Genomic DNA, 17,346 nt, shown 5'->3' on the forward strand with positions numbered 1-17,346 from the left:
GAAAAAAAAGTATCGTATGAAAATTATATAATTAGATTGTGACAAAAAAATGCTATCATTAGAGTGTATATTGTATTGTATTGTATTTTCTCATTATTAAATCGGGTTGATGTCAAAGTAGGTGCAAAAAAAATGGTGTACTTAGTATGTTATTTGTCCTACATTGAAAAGTAACGTAAGTGTGGTGAATATACTATGTATAAATATTAGAATTGTCCCACACCGGAAGATTACCATAAGGCATTGTGATCTTATGATTATAAATAGAAGTTATAACCCAAAATCTTTTGATTCCCTTAAGTATTGTCAGAGATAACTCTTAAAAGAGTTTGTATTACCGTCTCTACAATAATGATTTCTAACCTAAGTTAATGTTTGGAAAATCTTTTATTTATTATAATATATACTAACAAATAGAATTTTCCCACATCGAAATATAGCATAAGGTGAGTGATTCTATGAGCATCCTTGGTACTTAGGCATCAACCTAAAATCTTTTGAGTCGCTTAAATATTGTCTTGGAGAGCTCTTAAAAGTTTATATCATTATAGTTTCTACCTATAGATTTTATATGTCACATATTGAAAAATAATGTAGGTGTGGTAAATATTTTATGTTTAAATAATATAGTTAGAATTGTGTTAAAAAATATTCTATCATTAGAGTATAGTTTCTTATCATTTGCACATATTTTAATTATGATAAAAAAAATAGAAAACAAACGTCCATGGTAGCATATGTAATCTATCAAAGTTCAAGGTTACCATGAGGGATTTCCAATATTATAATGATATAGTTAATTAAATTTGTATTTAAAAGAGAGATATCTGTACCAATAAAACAATAAAGGGGTATTATTTTTTAATTGTTATTTTATTGTCACGCCATCAAACTTAACATCCATTTAACAGTCTTTACATTAGGGGGTACCATGGGCAAAAAAATGGAACCTCAAGGGTATTATAGGCAGATTTTTAAAAGTAGGGGTAACATGAAAAATCTAACAAAATTAAGGGGTATCATGGGAAATTTCCATATCTCAATTATGTTAAAAATTTTTTGAAGAAAAACAACGTACAAATATTAATGGAGAGTACTTGATCATATTATTAAATTTAAATATAACTATTAGATATAATGAGTAGCAATTGTCTGTATTCGGTATTCGAGATCTGGTTGGATGTCGAACTAAGTGCAAAAAAGATGGTGTAATTTTGAGTATGTTATTTGTCCCACATTGAAAAATAATGCAGGTTTGATTAATATATATTACGTATAAACAGTGGCGAATCTAGAATTTTTGAAATGGGGGTGTTTAATAAAATTTATAGCGTAACAAATTACCAAAATATAATTACTCGAATCGGGTTGTCTCTAATATTTCAGGGACCCTGTACGATATTCAAAATATAGACCCCTATTAATAAAAACTTTAATTAATATATATGTTTTAATTAATGATTATCAAAATACTAAAAACTTTTTCCTTTAATGCCCAAGAATTACTTATATTGCTCAAATAAAAGATAAAAATTGCCCTTCTTTTCAAACTCCATCCTTATCCCACCGTACTCCCTTGTTTCTCTTACACCTTCCTTCTTTTCCTCTTGCATCATGAACAATATTTTATTTCTATAACATTATCTAACTGATCAATGTAAATTAATTAGCTCTTTAATTTTCAATTTAATAAGTTTAACGAGTGTCATGGTTACTAATTTTGCATTCAATATCTGTTATACGGTATAAAAATGTCATAAAATAAAGAATTTGTAATTCACAACACTAGATGAGTGAACAAATTCTGGAAAATTGGCATAAAAAGTAGTGAATTAATGCTTTTAAATCTCTAGAAAAATACCATATGGAAAATTGCTTCGTCCATGTTCACTTTCTGGAAAATTGCAAGGGGATGGGCTAGAACATTTTCTGTTTATTTTAATATAAAAAATTAAAAGTAAAAAATGCACCTATAGTGTTTCGAACTCGGATTGCTCAAGGAAGAAAGACTAATCCTACCACTGAACACTAAGGCTAGATACAATATAAGAGCACAAATAAATATATATCTTCTTTCTTTAAATAATTGTTTTTTTGGAAAATTAATGGAGGTGAGGGTTCACCCCCATCACCCCCTATAAATCCGCCCATGCGTATAAATATTAGAATTGTTCCACATCAGAAAAAAATCTAATTTTTGTGAATATTATTTATAAATAGTAGAATTGTCCCACATCGAAAGATTAGTATAAGGTGGGATGATTATATGATTATAAATAAGAGTTAACCCACGTATATATTAATCTTTTATTTTTTTGAAAGAGATATTTTAATAATATGCAAACAAATCATTAGACATATAATGTAAACATTAAACACTTATAATGTTTTTTTTTTACATTATAAATAAGTTAATTTTCCCGTTGCAACGCACGGGCATTCAAACTAGTAATATAATGGTTGTAAGACTACGAGTCTTGTCAGTTGCGTGTTCATATTTTCTTTTTGCTTTACAAATAGCGTACATGACTAGTGCATATTTACAGGTTATATTGATTGTTATCTTCCAAGTGTAGATGAATGTTATCAGCGTATTTTACTTAGAAAAGACGAGGACGCACCAAAGTAGCATAGCGTACCTGGAATTGCGTCCATTTCAAGGTCCACATCCAAATTGCCGGTGAATTCTACTTTGGAATTGAATTAGTTAGGGGACAACTCCAGAGATTTGAAAGTAGGGGGTTGTATTCCTTGATGAATGCTGGGTGGCATCATTAAGTTAAAGCAACTCAGTTGAGATGTTTGTCTCGCATATTGCCGGAAGGTCCTTGTAACATAGCTTGATCAACATGCAGCTCAGAAATGACTGAAAGCGAAGCACTGTGATACGGAGCGATGATAATGATCGTCACCATGGGAACAGTAGAATTAACGTGTTTATGATCATCACCTATGAAACATTTAAACAGCAGTCTCATTAGTACGTCAGACATAACACAAGCATTAGATACTCACACAACACGACAAATATGCCGTATTTAGTGACTTGCTCCAAACTTGGAAAAAAATGAATCTACGCAAACCCGTTTGATAATAAGTTTCAGCACTACCCAATTTGTGAATTATTTTAGTTTTGAACATTAATTAAACAAAGAAAAACATTCAAACAACAATACGTATTGACGAGGGTAATGTTAGACCCTGTCAAACATGGTTGGGTCAAAAAATAGGTCAAGAAATTTTTTTAACATGTTCACCCATAATATTTTCGTACTGCCTGCAACAAAACAAATCCCAGTGTCTAAACTCCTATTTGTGACAGCGAACAATTTTAAGACGTGAACTTATTGCAGGGTGTTCAAATGTGCAAGAAAACAAATTCCTCAGAGAATACAATATTTACTAAGAGATTCACTAACCTTCTGTTTAAGCAGTTCCTGTAATTAATTTCTCTCTTTGATCCAATCTCTTGACCTTAATAACGCCAAATAAAGCTTGAAGGCCAAAAAGTGCACAGACAGTGAAAGCAGTAATAGCAGGCACCTGAAATGGGCAAGTAAATTCAATCATTTGAGTTTGATACTTTCTGCAAGTGACAATGATACTGTAAAAATCTCAAAACGATTACTTACTCGAATTGAGTGAAGGTACAAAATTGTGGCCAAATTGATCAAGGTCCCAGCAACTATGGCCTGTTAACATGATAAACTAAATTTCTAAAAACATGATTTTAAGTTTGACCTCTACATACACCGAAAAAATAAAAAAGACAAGAAACACAGTTCACTAAGCCATTTTTCTTTCCTCCAACATATCCGAAAACCATAGAATAGTGAATCTTTTACTTTCCTGGAAATGGAGAAAATGTTAATCACACTAAATATGTTGAGATAAAAATTCATCTGAGGACTCACACTTCCTATCGTCTTCTGAACTGCAGCAACTCGTTGGAATGCCCTCTCAGACTCCAAAGCCCTAACACGAAGCTTCAGGTCCCCCTTTTCCTGTCAGATTATTATTGCCACGTATGTGGTAAGGTACGGAAGCAACATGAAATACTAATACTCCCTTTATTTCATAATAATCTTCCCACTTTCATTTTGCACAGAAAACAATTTATATAATTATGTAATGAAGAGCATAGAAAACAGGACAAAGTTTAGACGGAAACAAACAGCTTTTAGTATTGAAAAAAGAAAGTTGGGAGATAATTCGAGATGACTAAAAAAGTATGGGAAAATAATTTTGAGATGGAGGGAGTAATATATGTCTCTTGAGATCATTGGAGGATGAGTACCAGCCGTTCAATAATGTCAGCGAGCTTCCCAACTCTATCTGCCTGTCTAAACAGGTTATAGAATGCACTGGATTGTCTGTCCCATCTTTTCCGGAAATCCTAAAAAGAAAAAAAAATGAGCTTTTTAGAATATAGGAAAGTACTAAGCCTACGACACACTGAAAAAGGACTCAAGACTAGTAATCTAGTACCTTCAAAACAACTTCAACGCCAGCTTCACGAAATTTCAGCAATTCTAGGGCATAGCTGGAAGACAACATTAACGTGTTAACCATAATTCCATAAATAAAATATATAGCCTCCATTGAGATCAAATGTGAAAATAGCTTAGAATAGGGGATATGAATCCACTCTTACGGTTTGGCGATTTCAGTGATATCAAAACGTGGATCAAGCCCCTTGCCAATGCCATCTAACACTGAAAATATTTGAAGATGGAGTCGTAAGTTTAATTTCAGTAGGCCCTACGCGATGAAATATAAAAGGTATAAGTCAATTGTCAAATACCAGAAAATGCCCTGACCACAAACGTGAAGGTAGCGGGAAATCTGAATGGTTGGTCAGCAGCGATTGCCAACAAATCTTCCCCTGCATTATATAATGCCGTAAAATAGTCATAATTCAGCAGATTTACACCAATTCAGTGATAGTCAGAAGATACATCAAATTTAAAAGCAAAAAGTGCAGGATTCGAAAGGGCAAAAGATGAAATGGATAGAAATTCACTACATTTTCCTTTTTGGTCCATGACTCCATTCATACCAATGAACTAAATTACCTTCGATGGATAGAAATGCACATACAAAAAACGGGCGGGTTCCAATTTTCTTACTCATCCACTAGAATTAATAATACTCCGTAACGGTTCCAAAGGATGATTCATGTCAGCCGTCCCCAAATCATTTTGGGATTAAGGCTCTGATGTTGTTGTAAGTATAAGGCAGCTTGTCTCAAAACCAGGTAAATAGCGATTATTATTGCCATTTCTACTTTCAGCTGCCTTAGCAATAGTATCATATCCAAATGTCTTCTCGAGACTAATCGAATGGACGAGACGAGGTGTGATTCAAACACAGGTCTAATACGAAGCTTAAATTTAACTTATGACTTAGCACGCATGATAGCTGAGAATAATTAAATGTCTTCCAGATATTTTTCGACAACACTGACAGTGCCAGTTAAGAAAAAAAAAGCTCCAGTTAGTTCTTTTAGAGTTGGAAAAAACAAGTCTACATACAAATCAAGTTGAAGGTCTTATACACGACATTTTATTGCTATACTTGAATTGTACCTATAGCAGCTAGTCGTTGCTTTTTCTTCTCGAGTTTCTCTTCCTTGCTCAATTGCTTTTTGAATCCAAGTTCTGCTTCTGCTTTTTCTCTCTCTCGCCTTTGTGCTGCAAGACGCTCCTCAAAACTGCATAAGAAGAGTTAATGGGTGTCATAGAGTCACTCTGATAAAAATAAAACTTCTTTCTTACTTCTTAGTTATCTTTAGGCATCCAGATAAGTTGATAGTCAAATGAGTATGTAAAGATGCTATGTTTGCCAAATAAAAGGGCACCTAAATTTTAAATGAGAAAAAGATGTACAGAGAATATCATAGACAGATAGTCTAAATTTCAATGTCTTTCAAACTGGCAGAGCAGGCCCTATTTAACATTATGCTCTAACAACTTTCAGATGTATGGTTTTGGATCACAAGAAAAAAAAACACTAATAACTTAATATGCATGTTTCTATCCATATATCTGATGAAATTACCTGTCAAGGAAGAATTTTGCGGTTCTTCTGACAGCAGTCATATCTCCAGTCGGCACCAGAACACCCATTTGAATCATAGCTTGAAGGACCTGTATGTGAGGGTAAATTTCACATATGCACAAGAATAGCGACAAATAATAAGATTCAGAATTTCAGATAGCTTCACCATCAGCTAGGAATTTCTGAAAACCATGATACAAAATTTCAAAATAACCTTGTCAGGATCTTTCTCATAGACTCCGTAAAATGTCTCTAACAAGCCTTCTCTAATGTTTGGACTTATGCTGCAAGATATAAAACTTCTTTACTATATTATCACGAACTCCAGAAGTAGATGTACAACAGGTGGAGGATATATTACCTTCCCATCATTCCAAAGTCGTAAAATATTAGTCTTCCACCATTTACATCATCAACTGCAATATTCCCAGGGTGCTGCAAAGATAAATAAAAAACATTTCAAGCAATATCGCCTAGAAAACAACTAATGCAACTTTCAACCACTGAGCCTTTAAAAAGCAGAATTGCAGTAAATGGCTCTCAACAACTGATAACTACCAGATCTATCACTATAATTTAGTCTCCGTAGTCTATACATAGCACTGTATCAGGACAAAATAAAAATTTTGGTCATCAGTCATTCCAACACGAGCACAACTCCACAAGTATATAGATGACGTATAATCATGTTTGACAACACATCTCCAAGAGGATAAATTTGTGTTAAATCCTAACAAATAGTCAATCCTAGGGTTTCAAAACTTACAGAAATAGAGACAAAGAATACTCACCGGGTCAGCATGGAAAAACCCATGAGAAAGTATTTGTTCTAAATAAGATTCAACAGCGTAACGACTTAACCTGAGACAGTAACCAATAAGAGTGGTATATGAGTTGTTGGCAGTAAACTAATATCTTTTTATCAAAAGTCATCTGGTAAGACAAGCAATAAGATGCTGCTTGACATTAGTAGGATCATACTTTTTGCGATCAACGCCCAATTGGTCTAATGCTTGAATCCTGTTTATCTTAATTCCAGGAACATACTCCATTGTCAAAATCTACAACAATAGTAAGACATGTCAACTAGAAAGCATGGAACTAGAATATAGAAAAAAAAATTGCTTTGACAATATTCTCAATATGCTATACAATCAAACCTGTGGAGTAGTGTATTCCCAGAATATTGTAGGAACCTTGACATAATCCATATTTCTGAAATTGCTAGCAAACAAGTCTGCATTAGCAGCTTCCTTTGTGTAGTCAATTTCCTGAAAATTCTCACAGTTACTCCATCAATCAGTGCAAAATAGCAAATTGCACCATAAAATAAAACAAAAGATGCAGACAGAACTAATACAGCTATAAGTGAATATAAGCTTCGCCAAAGGCACATAACTTACCTTGTAGGTTGTAGCTCATGAAACGCAAATTAAACATGACAATCATGTAAATAAAAATAGAATTATTTTTGAATAATATACCTCTCCCCGTAGCCAAACTAAATGCACTAGAGGACTATAAATTTTCAGTACCTCACCCAAGTCTTCAGCTTATTTGCAATTTTATTTTTCTATGCCAATGGTAAATCATTAATGGTCAATACTACTTTGCCTTTCTACCATTTATATCAATATTCTTGAAATAGTTGCACAAGTAAGGAGCATATTCCATAGAGAGGTCAATTTAAAATCTACTCGGGCAATCACCATTCACCAAAAACAATTATTAGACACAATTCATTCATGCAGCAAAATTCTCGTCCCTTGAACTTCGAAATCACAATAATGCCATCGAGTCATACTCGTGTCTAGCCTATTTCTCTATCATACGATTATAAGCCTAGACTAACGCAGACTTTCAAGCAATCCAGTTATCTACAACATAGAATGAAAAATGTGGAACTTCAAAAGTAAATTGAAATGGCAAATAAAATACTTCAAAGTGGCAGTGAATGCCAACCTGGTATAAAACGTTAGCACACTCATCATATATTGCAACCCAGTCCCTCTTTGCACCATCTGACTTTGGATCAATCTTTTGAAGGTATTCAGCAATCACCTACAGACATACCACCAAATTAATCGAAGTATCAAACAACATGAAGTCAGAATATCAGGTTTGATTCAAACAAATAAAACATCCTTTGAAGTATATTCTTTTTTTTTTTTTTACTTGGAGCATATCTGCGTAGGGTTAACCATAGCTAACATCATTAAGTTGCCAGAGTTAATAACAAAGATCAAGTTAGCCAAACTGTGAAGTAACACATAAGACAACTCAAGTTCTTTTCGCCTCAAATTCTCAGAATACTCAAGATAGCTAAAAGTTTAACACTGGGAAGTAACTTCGGCCTACGTCTGCTGCTTCATCTAAGATAACAAATCCATGTAACATCACTTAGGGATCACTACCAAGCAAATCCTCATCTGTCCTTCAATAAACTCAATAATAGTGAGTTTACCAGTGACATAAGTGAACGACGAAATTTTTTTTCGTCCAATCCTGATCCCCCACATGCTCCATATTTCCAATGAAGCCAAAGACTCATTACTCTTTGGTTCTGGATTATGATGGAGTAAAGCAAAATGGCAAAGTGGTTGCGCTTCTTTCTCTTGTGAAGTAGTAGTCCTTCGATGCAGTTCTCGACGCAATTTTCATCTTGGGTCATTCGGAAACAGCCTCTTTGTGTTTCTAACACAAGGGTAAGGCTGCGTACATCCGACCCCCCTTACACCGCAATTTGCGGGAGCCATTGAGGCACTGGGGTAATGTTGTTGTTGTAATCCTGATCCCCCACAATATGTCACGAAAATGTGTAAGCAGCCTATTACATATACATATAGAACTGCTGGCTTTAGGTTCTGATATAAGCAATACCGGCTCACAAACCCTTTTCTTTTTCAGCATTATTTTACCATAAAGCAACAATAGATAATGTGGATAGCAGACCTACAAATTTTCATCACTCTAGCATAAATGTACCCAATAATTTGAACTCTTTCATCCACATTCAGGATAATAAAATCATGCTTCTTTTCAAAGGCCAGGAGGTTCTTTAGATGAATAGCCAGCATAAATAAACCAGTTGAACAGAGCTAGAAGCGAGAGATATAAATATCAAGTATACAACACATGACTAAATATAACACGAACCCTTAGATTTTTAAGATCGATGTCAAAGAGATCTTTGAGCCCAGGCCTCTGTACTTTAACAACAACTTCTTGTCCTTTCAGTCTTGCTCGATGAACCTGACCTGCAAACCAGATATTTTACACTGCTATGGCTAATTAAATCAGTCAAAGTAGATAGGAGGGGCGTAATAATTACCAAGACTTGCAGCTGCTATGGGCTCATAATCAAACCGTTCGAATACATCACCCAAGGGAGATCCAAGCTCCTCTTGCACAATAGAAAGTGCTGTTTTTGATGGGAAAGGAGGAACTTGGTCCTGCACATGAACAAAGGTTGTTGAAGGATTAGCTATGACAAAGGCATTGTTTGGATAGGTGGATTTGAATGGAAAGGGAGGGGAGAGATTGGGAGCAAATATCCTTTGTTTGGATGGCAAAGTGGAGGTGAATGGTCCTGCACAGTTTGCATACTAATGGCAAGATACAGAAAGTCTCATAAGCAACCTTAGATTTGACTTACATTATTAACTATAAAAAATGGTTCTATAAGATCAAACAAGGAAACACTTTTACAAAGAAAAAATGGAGCCACAATAGAGGCCATGCAAAAGAATATCATAATCAAATAAAGAAAATTTGAGCCTCTCAATGAGAAAGTATGGCACAACTGCATGAAGATGTTCTCTAAAACTCAATTTTCAAATTAATGGCATAACATTTACCTGAAGTTCTGAAAGTTGATCGACGTATTCTTGAGCAAGAATATCGACTCTTGTAGAGAACTGTTGTCCAATTTTTATGAATGTTGGACCTAACCTCAAAATATTTTCCTTCAACCATTTTGCAAGAACTATCCGCTTTAGCCGTTTCTTCTCTTCAGTCATCCCTCCTGCAAAAGAAATTTGAGTTGTTATCCATTAGCTTGTTAACATACAAGGCATATGACAAATAACATGAATTGTGATTCCAGATGCATGAAACGTCCAGTGAAAAGGGTTATACCACAGTACCAATATACCAATATATTCCAGAAGGGGGGCATAAACCCTACACAGAAGGACAACAAAACACAAGAAGGCTTTTCACTTTGGTGATTGGTTAAAATCACTAAAGCGCCATCAACAGGAGTGCTCTGATGAAGGAATATATCCCAGAAAACGAGGGGATAAACCCTACACAGAAGGACAACAAAACACAAGAAGACTTTTCACTTTGGTGATTGGTTAAAATCACTATAGCACGATAAACAGAAGTGCTCTAGTGAGGGAATATTAACTTAAGTTCTGCATAAGTCATTACTGAGAATCAAAGTCCCATTTTACTTATCTGCAAACAACAAAAAAGAATACTTGTAGGCAGGCTTCCATGCACATAAATGTCTTAGTGAGACATAACAGAAAAAGATTTACTAGTTTTACCTTTATAAGAGAATTTCTGATTGTTCAACCAGACTCTAAAGACAAAAGTCAGAACAAATCCCCAAATTTCTAAAGTCCTTTGAATCGTTGAATATGTTTTAAATCTGCTCCAGCGGCCTCCAGGAGCAACAGAGACCTACAAAAGGCAGCGAATTGTATGTTATAACAGGAATTAAAGCATTGATGAATAAACCCCAGTTATAGCGATTAATTATAAACATCGCATAGAAACATGCTGCAAATGTAATACATACAAGGACAGACTAGGGAATAACGGTCAAAAAATTCTAACTGAAAGGTTTCTTTGATAGAATCATCTTCAAATGTTTCTTATACAAGAACAAGAACATTGAGACGTCACTTCAATCTTTGTACTAATCCGTTCATTTCTATCATACTCTCTAGTCTCTACCCTCCATATATAAGTAGAATTAAACAAAACAAAACAAAATTAGTCACGGGGACAAATAAACATGCTCTAAATTCAGGCCTAAATCCACGACTAGAAGCTATGGCACTTCTAATCCATCGAAAAAGATAGCATTATATAAGTGTGTGCTGTGATATGCCTAGGAAGTTCATCCAGAGAGAGAGAGATAGCAAACGGCCAGTAACAGCCTGTGTCTAACACGGAATGACATAATTGTCGCAACATATTATCAGCTTCTTAAGGGGAATTAATTATCCTAGTTGTAGTACGTACATGTATACGATATGTACGTACATGTACACGGAATGACAGATTGCACGTCTTGGACTCTCTAACTTTCATTGAAATAGTCAGCGAAACACATCTATAAACTACTCTTCTAATCGCGAAAAAAGAAATGAGTGTTGTATAGTGGTTGTGAAAAGATAATTATGTCAAAACTCGAAGAACTTCCGTCTCATTCATTTATTTAATACGTCTCACGAATAACAAAAGAGGGGGACGAAGTAGAATTAAGAAAACAAAGTGAGAAAATACCTCCAAACGATCACGGTCACCTTGCTTAAACCAAGCATCTTCTTGACCAATCTCCTCCACCGTCTTATTCTTCTTCTTCTTCTCCTCCTTCTCCAAAACTACTTTCTCCACCGCAACTTCCACCGTTGTTGCCGCCGCAACACCACCATTAACGTACTTCATCAAGATTCCATTACCATTACCATTGCCATTACTATTCAAAAAAGCTTCAATCGATTTATTTCCATTTCCATTGAGTTTAACAGTGTCAACTCCATTGATCACCACTTTACTTTCTCTCTCCCCCGCCGAAGACTCCCTTACCGCTCGCACTTTCGCGAATCGACGTCGCCTAGGGTTTCGAATTGCGCTAATTTTACGGCAATTGAACTCGAGTTTGGGAACCGTTAGTGGAGTGAAGTCGAGAGAGTAGTGTGAGGAAGAAATCAAAGAGGGAGAATACGCCATTAATTAAGTGAAGTAGCAAAGTGTGAGTTTCAATGGTGGATTAGTAAGCTTTGTTGTGGGTAATTTTCATGGCGAATGAGTAGAGTGTTAGAAGAAGCAGACAAATGGAAGGAATAATGAGGAAGGGGTGGTAAAAGAAACGACACGTCGGAAAAGGAAGATGAGGCTGGGATTTTCGAGTGTTTTCATTGGTAGACATTTGTGAACGTTATGTCCGCGCCAGCGCCACAAGGGCCAAACTCAAGGGTACGGAATAACTCAGGTATAGAGCTAAACTCAAATGGCTTATATCGGTATGGATATGGGTCTTACTCTAATGGGCCGGATACAAGTCTTCTTATTTTGGGCCTGTATGGGTCGGGTAGAGGTATTTGGATTAAAAAAAATCGGGTACGGGTATGGGTCGGAAATCAGATCCATACCCATACCCTTAGAAAAATGTATACAATATATTTAGCTTAATATTTTCAGTTAAAGGTATAAACTTGATTGACGTTGGCATTTAGGTGCTGTGTGGCCTTGTTTATGGAAAATGACTTTTCCTTTTTAAAAGGAGTTTATTCACAAGTTACTTTTCGGAAAAAAATTAGTTGTTTGGCCATACTTTTGTAAAAGTGGTTTTTCACAAAATTTATATGTTTGGCATAACTACTTTAATACAACTTTTGTTTGCTTATTTGGTTCTTTATGTAAGAAGTAGAAGTAGAAGTAGTAAATATCTACTTCTCCTTTTGGGTTGAATAATCAGTTTTTGACTTCTCAAAAGCACTTTTAAAACTCTTTAATTTACCATGTTTGGCCAAGCTACTACTTTTTCAATTACAAAAACATTTTTTAAGTTTGGCCAAACAGCACCATAATCGGCGTCAAGAGTGGTTGTTTTCAAATTACATGTATGGTGTCTTGATATATTGTGAATGTAAACATGAAAGATTTTATTGTTTGTCTTTGTTGTTACATTTTCAATTAACTTCATGATATTTTAAACCGCGAAAGTGGTGATTAGCCCCCATAACTTTAGCTAATTGTGAGATTAGGCCCCATAACTTACAAATGTAGTAATTAGGCCCCATAACTTTGATAAAAAGTGAAATTCAACCCAATTTTTTATATTCAACCAAAATTGCACCAAAAAATTCAATTTCATTCATCAATACAATTTATAAGTATACAATAAAACTTACAAAGAATTTAAAATTGTGTATGCAATTTATTACACATTGTTGGAAACAAATATTTGAATGAATTAAATAAAATTAAAAACTTGTAAATATCTCGTATATGTGAATTATAATAAAACTAGGTTAAAACCCGTGAACTTCACGGGCTGTTTTGTAGATAGATCATTAGAATAAAGTTAATAGATCATTAGAAAAGTTAATATATATTGCTAATAAAGTAAAAGTTGTATTTGCCCAAATCAATCTCTTATAAATATTAAATACTACAAATTAAAGTGGGTTTTACACAATCCTTATTCCATATTAATTTATGATAGTTTATGAGTTTAAAATAAATTTTATTTTATTTTATTTGATGATAATTATTATCACCAGTAATCACGAGCATATAATTAAGGGTATGAAAATAAAAATGGGAAAGATTGAATTTCAGGGATACCATGTATGAGAGTATTCGCTATTCCGTGATCTCTATTGTAGTAAATCTTTATTTGATTTAATGATAACAATCATCATTAATCAAGTGATTCAAGTAGACCCGTCAAATTCAATCTAGACCCCTGACCCGTTTTTACAAGATAAGAATCGGAAAACCTCGACCCGAACCCGAAAACCTCGACCCGAACCCGAAATGATCCGTTAGTTTAGGGTAGAACCCGACTCGTTGGGTCAAAGATAAATCAAGAATTTTATTAAAATGTTAATATATATTATTTTAAATAATAATTAAAAGTAATTTGTTTTTGTACTATAAATTACAAAACTAATTAAAAAAAATCAATAATATATAAATTACAAAACTAATTAAAAAAATCAATATTATATAATTTTTGTAACTTTTAATTTTAAAATAAATTAATTTCTATAATTGTGACAATATAATTAATGTAACCATTTAATATGCTTAAAATATTAATATTAAATATGTTTTATTTTTTACAAAAATATTTTTTCTGATTTAGAAAATGGTGGAAAAAAAAGACGTTAGAAACTATTTTTGACTCGTATTCTGACTTAACCCGACCGGTAGTCTACCCGGCCCTTTATTATGACCCTTCCTGCCTGACCCGTTTGACATGACCTTCCTGGCCCGTTTGACATATCTAGATTCAAGGAAATATAATATAATGATGAGTATTTCTTTTAAAAAAAATATATACTTCGTATATGATGTAGAGTATAAATATAAACGCAAATATTACCCTCAAAAAAGAAAATATAAATGTAAATATGGTAAAAATTAAACACTAGATGTTAAGGAGCAAAAATCACGGACTGAATGGGCCATGTTATGTTGCTTTCTTGTGGCAAATATTTCTTTCTTCTTTTAGTCTTATTTTGTGTTTTGTTAAATGGCTTAATGTCATAGTGACACGTCATCTATAGTGGTATATTATTATGCCATGTAAGTAGTTGAGTTAGATGATTAATATATTATACTAGGTTTAAACCCGTGAAAATTCACGGGATTGATTTAAAATTTTTAATATTAACAACTACTTGGAAAACTTACTCCTTACTTAATAACTCATTTTATATAATTATAACACTTTGTTAATAGTCATGATAATGTCAATACGTAATGGCGATAAACATAGTTATATATGTTCGAAAATGAAAGAAAAAAATAGATTTTATTATTTTGTTATTATTAAGCATATTAAAATAATAATTAAGTTTTTTATTATTGGAAAATACTATTCATAAGATCGTATGACAAATAAACCTATCAACATTAACTAAATCTCTACATGTCATGAAAAATCATTTTGAAGTTGGGTGTATAAGTAACGAGTACATTGACTCAAAATTGCTAATTTTAAATTTGGAGTGACCGTAGTCTGGAAATTAGAAACTTAATTCCATTTAAACTGCTCATTTTTAAATAAAGCTAATATTTAATAAAATTATAACATATTCAAATTTACCAATATTTTTCACGCATTGACCTTTTTAATAATATTTTGACAAATAAGGTAACTATAGTATCCATAAAAATTTTTAACATTTTGGAAAAACAGTTTACCCATTTTATGTGAAAAATATTATAATTTATTTCCTAAAAAAATAGCCAATATATATCTTGAATTCAGCGAATCACTAATAAAATCCTTATTTTCACTACTACAAATATAGGCAATAACAACGCCCCATTAACAACGCATATTAACGCATTATATGTAATACCGTTGTTAATCAGGTTAGTATATTTTGGCGCAATTCTATGAAAAGTAATAACGGTTATTTCTTTAAAACCGTTGTTATTAGTAATCACAACGGGTTTCATTTTAGAACCGTTGTTAATAGTTGAAAAGTTATAATAACGGTTTTTTGCATATAACCGTTGTTATTACTTTTAACAACGGTTTTTTGCATATAACCCTTGTTATTACTTTTAACAACGGTTTTTTTTACATATAACCCTTGTTATTACCTTCGCACCAAAATATTTTCATTGTGGGACAAACCGGATCCCTTATGTTTCTTTCCCTTTCTATTCTTTATTCATCTTCAACCTTCGCATCTTTATCTCTCTCACACTCGAAAACAAAACCTCTCACACAATACTCACTCAAAACCCACCAAATCACCCCCAAAACACTCAAAAGTTCTCCCTAACTCAATTTACATACTTATAACCCATTTTCCAACCTTCAAAACTACCAAAATCACTCAAAATCGACTTTTAGAAACCTAGGGTTTTAAAAATACGAGAGCAAGAAATTGATTTTTTGGTTTGATTTCCGCCTTATTACTTCGATTGTTAGGTATGAAATCCTAACCTACTCGATTTATTTGTCAACACAAAATCTTAATAATTACACATATATTTTATTTCCCATTTTACTGTTGTTTGACTAACCCTTCTTTATCTCACCATCGACATCACTCTCCCCTTTATCAATTATTCATTTTACACTATCAATTACCCTATTAAATTTTAGGGTTTTGTTTGGTTTCATAAGGATCTCATCTTTCAGAGTATCCATGAAGGGATTCAGATCTAGAGGTACTCTTTCTAACCGTAATTGCTTCGCCTATTTTGATTTTAAAATCTCTGGTGCCTTGTTGAATTTTAGGTTTCGTTTGATATTTGTACTTTTTTTACCGTCTCGCATTATTCTTATACTTGGAAATTTCTACATTGTAGTCTTCAGTCTTGGAGTCTTGGAGGTAGTATGCTAATATGCTCAGCTGATTTAGAAGGTCAAACATGGTGGAAGTTTGTACATTGTAGTCTTTTACCGTCTTTCTTGTTAGGTAATCTCGCTCAATATATAGGCTCCTTATTTAATGATCATATTGTTTGGTGGACATGACGCTTCTTTGTATACTATTGTTCGATTATAGATGATTAATTTCAGAGGTGCGTGAAATGGTATGCATTCCTTCCTTTTCACGAAGATACTAACCTGTGACCTCTTCATTTTCCCCATTTCAGCGGTATTACCTAGCATTGGGATTGTAATATATGCTCTTATTCAGGTTAACATCTTAAATTGACCTCTTCTTTAGAGAAATTGATCCTGCAGGTAGTAATCACTTCTTCTTTGGAGCAACTCGACTCGACAAAGCAGACGAAAGCCACTTCGTTTGGTAATTATCACTACTTTTTTCACTAGAAATTATGTTGTTCATATATAGTTTACATATAGTGCAAAGTTTTTAATTGCTAAGGATTCGCAAGACTCAGAATATTTTGTCTTTGGAATGTTATAGAACTGTTTAATTTATTTGTTGCATATCAACAAGTCTTTCAACTATAACTAATTTGACTCGGTAATTTAGTTCACCCACAATATCCATTATGGTTTGAATCTTCTTCCAAATTTTATGAAGTTAAGATGGATCAATGTTGTTTGTGTTACTTCAGTTTCAAGTGTTTGGGTTCACGACTTTTAGTTTTATGGCTAAAGATGCAATATATGCTCATTTTTGGCTAAACTTGTGAAATTTCTATGTTGTGCTACCTCACTTTCTTCTTTTTGATTTCTCCTTCATTTTTAATTTCTGCTTTATTCCTTGATTTTTGCTAGTAAACATTCATTGAAGAGTCTATAGATCCAAAATACTCAAGGGGGGGTGGGGGGGGGGGGGGGGTGAATTGAGGATTTAAAACTTTTAAAGCTTTTTCGAT

General features: G+C 33.5%; 1 protein-coding gene across 1 annotated transcript; it reads right to left on the reverse strand.

Annotated features, from left to right (window-relative positions):
• Positions 1-2,351: 2,351 nt before the first annotated feature.
• On the reverse strand, positions 2,352-12,153 carry LOC141586798 (protein ACTIVITY OF BC1 COMPLEX KINASE 8, chloroplastic-like). The gene is made up of 21 exons (XM_074408149.1): positions 11,581-12,153; positions 10,614-10,749; positions 9,918-10,084; positions 9,392-9,512; positions 9,217-9,317; positions 8,023-8,121; positions 7,221-7,331; positions 7,042-7,121; positions 6,852-6,921; positions 6,422-6,495; positions 6,275-6,344; positions 6,061-6,149; positions 5,589-5,713; positions 4,805-4,885; positions 4,655-4,715; positions 4,489-4,543; positions 4,298-4,396; positions 3,915-4,004; positions 3,633-3,692; positions 3,420-3,543; positions 2,352-2,950 (listed from the first exon to the last, which is right to left on the reverse strand). Exons 1-20 carry the CDS (start codon positions 12,025-12,027, stop codon positions 3,427-3,429), a joined length of 2,253 nt encoding a protein of 750 aa, XP_074264250.1. The 5' UTR covers positions 12,028-12,153; the 3' UTR covers positions 2,352-2,950; positions 3,420-3,426.
• Between the last annotated feature and the right edge of the window lie 5,193 nt (positions 12,154-17,346).

The sequence above is a fragment of the Silene latifolia genome, chromosome 6 (genome assembly GCF_048544455.1).
Source record: "Silene latifolia isolate original U9 population chromosome 6, ASM4854445v1, whole genome shotgun sequence".
Lineage (NCBI taxonomy): Eukaryota > Viridiplantae > Streptophyta > Magnoliopsida > Caryophyllales > Caryophyllaceae > Silene > Silene latifolia.

Excerpts from the sequence above, each read along its gene's own strand:
- LOC141586798 (XM_074408149.1), bottom strand. The coding sequence starts at position 12,027 with ATGGCGTATTCTCCCTCTTTGATTTCTTCCTCACACTACTCTCTCGAC. Across the intron at positions 10,750-11,580 it reads GTGACCGTGATCGTTTGGAG|GTCTCTGTTGCTCCTGGAGG; the intron begins GTATTTTCTCAC and ends TGCCTTTTGTAG. Across the intron at positions 8,122-9,216 it reads TCGATCTTAAAAATCTAAGG|GTGATTGCTGAATACCTTCA; the intron begins GTTCGTGTTATA and ends GTATGTCTGTAG.